The sequence below is a fragment of the Pleurodeles waltl genome, chromosome 6, assembly GCF_031143425.1.
Source record: "Pleurodeles waltl isolate 20211129_DDA chromosome 6, aPleWal1.hap1.20221129, whole genome shotgun sequence".
NCBI lineage: Eukaryota > Metazoa > Chordata > Amphibia > Caudata > Salamandridae > Pleurodeles > Pleurodeles waltl.
Window position 1 is genome coordinate 453,345,952 of NC_090445.1, and position 7,062 is coordinate 453,353,013.

The window sequence follows — 7,062 nt, forward strand, 5'->3', positions numbered from 1 at the left end:
GTATATTTTAACCTATTAAGTTGCTCATTAATGGTACAGATTTATCGTAAAGTACAGGTAGTCGTGTCAAGAAAAAAAATCCTCTTATTTTTGTGTTCTTTTCCACACTATCCCTAAGCCCTTGGAATATTCTGACTGTATTCAGTATTCAATGAAAAAGGAAGGAAATGAAGAGTAATTCGAATGTGATTTGTATGAGAACATTTACAATTTTCATTTCAGAACAAAATGCAAGGTATATTTGAAATTAATTGGAATCATTTGCTTTTCTTGGCTAAATCATGTTCCTGTTTCTTTTCAGGATATTGAAGCGACGATGAATTCTGCCTTGCACGAGCTGAGGGAGTTGGAAAGGCACAGCAGTGCCAATCATGCGCCGGATGTCGTCTTGGATACACTGGAGCCCCTGAAGAACGCTGCAGCCGCCACGCCCAGCTCCGAGCCTTGCAGCCCCCTGCACTCCCAGCTGCTCAAAGACTCAGAGCCCCCCTTCCAGCGGAGCGCGAGCACCGCCGGCGAGATCCCCTGCTCCTTCCGGCCCGGCAAATCCGGCAAGGTCCCTGCGCCTCTCAGGCCCCCAGCCACCAGGCCCAAGCCTTCCGTCTTCCCAAAAACCAGCGGCCCGAACTCTTCTGTCAGCCCCTCGGCATCTCCGACGGACAAATCCTGCAGTGTCTGATAATGGCGGCCAGCGCTTCAGGACAGACCTCACTAGTGCCACTCACGAAGAGCGAGCCTCGCTCATATTTAAAGCAATTACTTAGGTGTGTCCGCCCCAGGCAGGAAGTACTTTTCCAGTGTGATCCGATGGGGCTTTTCTACTGTTGCACCTAACTTAGTGGGCATCAAGGGGAAACCCCATAGTGCGGAAAAACAAATATTTAATCTACTGTTTTTGGGGGTGCAGCGCCGCTGGTGGATGCCACGTGCTGGAAGGATAACAAAAGGCTACTTGTTTCATTTGCAATTGTGAAAAAAGATGAAGACGTAAGCGGAATCCCGAGACGCATATTTTTCCAACAAATATCCACAATCTATGAGCCACGAGTTAACCAGGTGCACAGACCATGTGTCCTGTTGACAGAATCTAGGAGCGGCGAGGGCGGGATGGAGATCAGCAAAAGCATCACTGGCACCAGGGTGTGGGACGACACAGGGGCGTCTGTCAGACTACTGCTCAGCTGGTTTTTAAAGATGGAGGATGAAATGGCTGTGGATTTCAGGGACTACTGCAGTTCTCAGTTGCACATCACCATTCATTAAAACCCAATTTCATCCTAAATAATATCAATAAATAACTTAGATGCCTACAACACCATGTCATTTGCACCACTGGTAAAGTGTCATTCAGACTGGATGCCTTTATTGAATGAAACAACTCTCCTACTGTCTGTGGAAACAGAAATGGTAGTAGTGTTTGTTGGAAAATCTGATTGAATTGTACTGGCATTGAGCAGCACCCCCGAAGCCTGTCAAGCTTAATTTAGTCACAGACTTTACCATTACATTCAGAAAGGACGTATAGCATTTAATAAACCTTAAAAGAATGTTCTTTTGTGAGGAAATGTATCTTTGTTGTAGAAAGGCTCTTCCCTAATGTTCTTTAGAGTTGACAAAATCCTGTATCCTAATGATTCCTGTCCATTAGTTGGGATTTTTATTTTTTTGGGGGGAGGGGTCGGGATAGTGGGCTAGTTACAGAATACTGATTTCTCACAATAATGATGGAGAATTTCCCAAATGCAGGGTGGACAAGTGGTCAGGGTACCGAGTCATCTGCTCTTGCCAGCTACCTAATTTGAGGATCTCCCCACATTGAGTCATTGGAGGGTTTACATTGGGAGACTTTGGTGGGGAGTTGTTGGATAAGAGAGGAAAGGACTTGTACAATCTGGAAAGGGTCATCCTGCCAACCTGTTGAAGCTAAATTCTCCATGCTAATCTGTTTTTTTGTTTTTGTGCCTATACACATATATATATATAATAATAATGATTTCAAAACTCTGACCTTTTCAGCAACACTGCAGGAATTGTAAAGAGTGGAAGTTCAGTGAGGGTCAATCCATCAACTTCCATTACTTCAGTCATTGGAATGATCTGTATTGTTGCTCCACCACCCTCATTGGGTGCACAAGAAACTTGTATGCCAGCCTAAGTAATCACATGCCATCCTGCTTGGGGGGATACTATTCAGTGAATTATTTAAACACGTTTTTAGATATTTGGCAGATTCGTAATAGAGGAACCATCTGAGAAACCAAAAGTTTTTTTCTTCCCACATGACTGTCCCCCAAACAGTGAAATAACTTCCCTCAGATATTCAAGAGTCGATTCTTCTCCAAGCAATGTTGTGTATCCTCACTGAGGAAGAGTCTGGAAGGGCCGTTTTCTTCCTGATTCTGTGTCATGTGTCTACTGCAGATACGGGCTGCTGCGATTGTCTGCTCTGATGGTATGTGGTGTCCTAAAGGCCAAGCCCTAAAGACAGATCAGCTTGCGTCTCCCTACTTCCTTGTGGTGGGGTTTAGTTTCCCCACCATTCGGGGCTCATGCTTTCTACCTCCGGAGCTTTTGTAAGAAAAGGAACCTGGTCAGAACCTGGAAATCACTGTGTTTTTGCTCAGGCTTAAACTGGGAAAATTAATATTTACGTATACAAGTTAGTTTTTGGTGATGAGATCTTAGGACTTACCTATGTATCACTAAACCACTCGATGTATTCTAGTGTATTCCAAATGGAAGGCAGCCGGGTAATAATTGTGTGTTTTCTTTTTTTGTGAAGGGGAAAACAATGTTTGCAATATTTGTATTTTTTTCTGTTACTTTATTCTCTTGTAACAGGGACATTTTCGTGGGAAGAGGAGCGCAGCAAATTCTTAATTTTTGCAGAATCATAAAAAAAAAAAGTAAAAGATCTGGAAAAATATATATCTGGTTACATCAGTATTTTACGATAAAGTAATGAAATGCGTTTTAAAATGCTGTTTAGCACTTGTTTTTCATTTTTATTGATTTTTTTTATTTTTATTTTATAATTTTACAAAGGACAGTTTTCTGGCAGCATCCATTATGCCACCATTTTGAATCTTTCGAAACGTGGGTGCTATTTTGAATTCGAAACATAGCCTACATCTGCTGTCCAAAAAGGCGTGTCACTGTTGAGTGGGTCAGAAGAGTGTAAAGCAGGCTGTGATGATGCACTTCTGTTTTGTGGCAGACGCTGTGTCTACACATGGCCACTTTATTCAGTTGACTACTACAGTACCTGTACTAAAGGGAACTGTTGACACGCAAAGACTGTCTGAGAAGTTTTAGCTTTGTGGAATCTAACATTTTTTTGTTTGCGTTTCACCCTGCACTGTAAATTCAACTTATGTCTTCAGTGAGGTGGGAGAAAACATATTTTATGTTTTACATTCCTAACACTGCAGTGAGGAAACCCTTTAGGAAGTCATCTGCTCTTTGAGTGGAGGTGGGGGTTGGGGGTGGGGGGGAGAAGCTGGGATTTTCTAGTCCGGATCTGTTTTTCTTGCTGGGACCAGTCACTGAGCGCTTTTATTGTTTCATTAACTATTTGCCATTACGCATATCCATGTGACTTGGGTGATGACCTGTTTAAGCGCAAACCTGCCATGGTATGCCATCACAGAAAGTCCTGTCTCAAACCTGAAAGACCGACCTGCATGATAGTCAGCCAACAGTGACCGGCGGTTTGTCAAGATGTGAATCTTCTCTCTAGCACCATAACACACAATTCCATAAAAATGTGAAATTAGAACGGGGTAAACCAGCTAAAGAAAAACGTAACCTGCGCACCACCGAAATGACTTTCTTTTGTTCCAGGCTGATCCAGGGACATGTCTTTGTAATTTGTGTCACAAGTCGTGTACAGGGTCTGGGTGGGTGTGTTTTCTTCCTACTTGCAGTCACCACCTCTGCACTGTCCAGAGACTGTATAGTAAGTGTTATCAGGCCTTCAGAGAGAGCAATGGCCAGGCGTAATAATAATACATTAAAGCAGAACATCCTATTTTTTCCTGTTTACATTTTTCCTGAAACTATTGCCATCATCCTTTCGTCATTCACTTATCTGCCCAAGAGAAGCTTAAGTTAGTGCTTGAAATTCTGCCATGTTCAGGTCCGGCCACTTAGTGCATTAAATATTTTGTGCTCGGTACCCAGAGCTCGATTCCCCAGTTATGACACCCTGCGTGTTCTAGAGTAGGTGAGCTTGGCATCCTTTCATTTCACAGCTCTTATCCATCCAGCTTCCTTTACACACTACATCTAAAGAAAAAAGTTACTATTAACCCTAGAACTCTAATTAGTGGATGTTCTTGTAATCAACTGGAAATAATGCATATCCTAGGCGTTATAGGAGAGCGAAGCCACCTAAGTCACCTTGAATAGACTGGGGCTAGAATCCAGTATCTTCTCACAAGGCTATAAGAAAATGTGCGTTTCTGTTTTCTGGCACATTGGTGGTATCAACAGTTTGTCATGTTACGGATTTAGGTTTGAACCGTGTAACAAATTAAGGGCAAAATTATACAGCTGCGAAAGGTCTCTGGCGCACTCTCCCTCTTCCGTCATTTTTTTAACTGACTGAATTCCATATAATATGGAACAGAACGTGTTTGGGGAAACGAAGATCAAAGGACCAGCGTGTGTAAAGAGTTGTGTGTGTGCGTGTTTATTTCGTATGTCATGAGTAAGAGATCTTTCTTGGGGAACAGGAGTTTGAACTTCAAGATGTTTGACTTGTATGTAATGTAATGTATTTGTACAATGCAATGGTATATTCTTAAAGGAAAATAAGTAATCTGTTCATAACTGGATTCGTGTATGTATGCTTGGGAAATGCTTTGTACAATCCAAAATCTGACGAATGTTGGACTGGAAGAACTCAAAGCACGCAAATTTCAAAATAAAAAAAAGTTTTTAGGTTTTTCTGTCTGGTCTTTTTTCACATTGTACTTTTGGTCTAATCGTAACTACTGCTTCCTAAACGCTTACAAGCTTGTTATTTTTTTAAAGGTCAATCATTGCCTTTTTTTTTTTTTTTTTTTTTTTTTAGTATTTACAAATACAATCGTCTATTGGTGAAGGGGATTATTCACAAATGTATTTTGGAGAATGTAAAATCGTGCTTTTGTAGTTCTTTTACGTACTCTTACACGCCTGTTTGAATTAACCCTATTACCTTAGGAAAAGGAAATATTCATATAAAGTTAGTTCAGATATACAGGACTGTGCCCTGTTTTCACTTTTATTAATAGTGAGTTGGACATTTTGGGGCAGTTCACTAATGCATTTGAGAGTATGTTTAAAAAAAAAAAAAAAAAAAGAAGTACCACAGGCGTATGTTTTTGTATACTCAAAAATGCCTCTGTCAATAGTCCCTGAGGGGGGGAGCGGGAATGTGTGTGTGGTGTTTAATCTCAATCTTGCTGTTGGGTGGTGCTGTAAATACGAAGAATATTAAACTTTTGACATGCAAATTACTCCTGTATTTCCAGAGCAGAAATATTAGTTAATTTAGGAATCCAAAAACTATTTCTTAAGTGTATCAATTAATGAGATAGTTTACGGTGTTAATGTGCACTCTGCTGAAATCTGTATGCATCCACTGAGGTTTAGCTTCCAACACGGGTAGAATGTCTCAGGTGGCAATGTGTTGTGCAGTACATCTCATGTAGTCTGCAGGTCACATGTTTTATTTCTACTAAATGAGTTTAGAGGGTTCTTACATTTGTTGCAGAGATCAGGTTGGAAGCTGTGGCTCACAAGTTCCTGTTCTTGTAAGGTAGCTGAGTGGTTTCTGCACCCCGCCAAGTTTCTCAGCAGACACACACTAGCTCTGCTCACTTCTTATCCTGCAGTGAGAGTTGGGCCCTCAGCGCTGTCCCCTGTGCCGTGCTCCTACAGCAGAATCGTCTTGAAGGTACCCCCCAAGATAGAGAGCAACAAGGGCTTTAACCCAGTGGCACCTGCCACTGAATGGGGGTGCCGAGGCCAGGATGCGAAAAACCATCTCCTGTTGAGGTCAGACTCGTTCGTCTTCTCTGTCCTCGTCCGAAAGCACACTGATTTCCAGATTTTTCTCAGCCAATCACAATGCTGCTGTCACCAGCATGAGCACCGTGATTAGTGTGAGTGCCCTGCTTCGGAGCTCACAGAGGGAGTTGCACCCTATGCACTTTCTCCTCTCGGCTGTGAAATACAGTCAGGTGGAGGAATGCCTTGTTGGGTCAGCCAAACAGACATGCACACTTACGGTGCACAAAGCACTCCTCCTTCCAGCCCAGCCCGCCCACGTTATCCTGCTGCCTTAGCTAAAAATAAAATGATAATAACGTTCTGTTATTAACATTTTATTTTTTCTGCTCAAAGCAGTGGGGCGACGCTCCTCCACTTCAGCGGAGTAGCCGCCCCTGCTTGAACCTTCCTCCTGTGGGCATGAAGAGTAGCAGCAATGAGTCGATGCAGTTCCATCCCGGACACCCTTGCTGCACGACATTTTCTAGATTATGAAAATAATTATTAGAACGCTGCTAGTTGCATGTGAAAATATAAGTGGTAGTCATAAATATGGCTCTGCAAGTGACCATGTGTTTGATTTTAATGTAGAAAAATGCTTTAAAATTTAACTCTATTCTTCAGGCATGATTTTAGGTATCCCCTTTAGGTGCTAGTTTCTACTCTGTTTACATTTCAGCCTCTGTACATTTGATAATGAGCACTGCTGCAGACGGGCACCTTGTTAACCCTGGGTAGCAGCTTGTGCCCGTTTTTTGTTGACGCCTTTGCCAAAATCAAAATTTCTCCTCACTTTGGCTGTGCTCTTACTGTTCCTTCTGTGCGGTGTCTTAGCTGGTCTTCGCCTCGGAGCTTTGGAAGCCTTGCAGTAATGTTCTGTACTGAGAACCCAGCTCCTTCCGCATAGGCGCCTGCAAGGGGGAGGGGCTTACCCCCCCCCCCCCCCAACCTCCCCCTGGGTTTAGGTACAGCCCTGTGTGCAGGCTCACAGTGCAGTGTAACGCTACGGCTGACAGTGTTATG

The 7,062-nt window shown here is 42.8% G+C and overlaps 1 protein-coding gene across 2 annotated transcripts in view; it reads left to right on the forward strand.

Moving 5' to 3' along the window:
* The window catches only part of SRGAP2 (SLIT-ROBO Rho GTPase activating protein 2), a 488,054-nt gene extending 483,104 nt beyond the window's left edge, over positions 1-4,950 (forward strand). For both annotated transcript variants that reach the window (XM_069238579.1, XM_069238580.1), the window contains one exon: positions 302-4,950. In XM_069238579.1, the coding sequence (XP_069094680.1) occupies positions 302-679 (378 nt within the window). In that variant the 3' untranslated portion in view covers positions 680-4,950. The remainder of the gene's footprint in view (positions 1-301) is intronic.
* Positions 4,951-7,062: the final 2,112 nt, after the last annotated feature.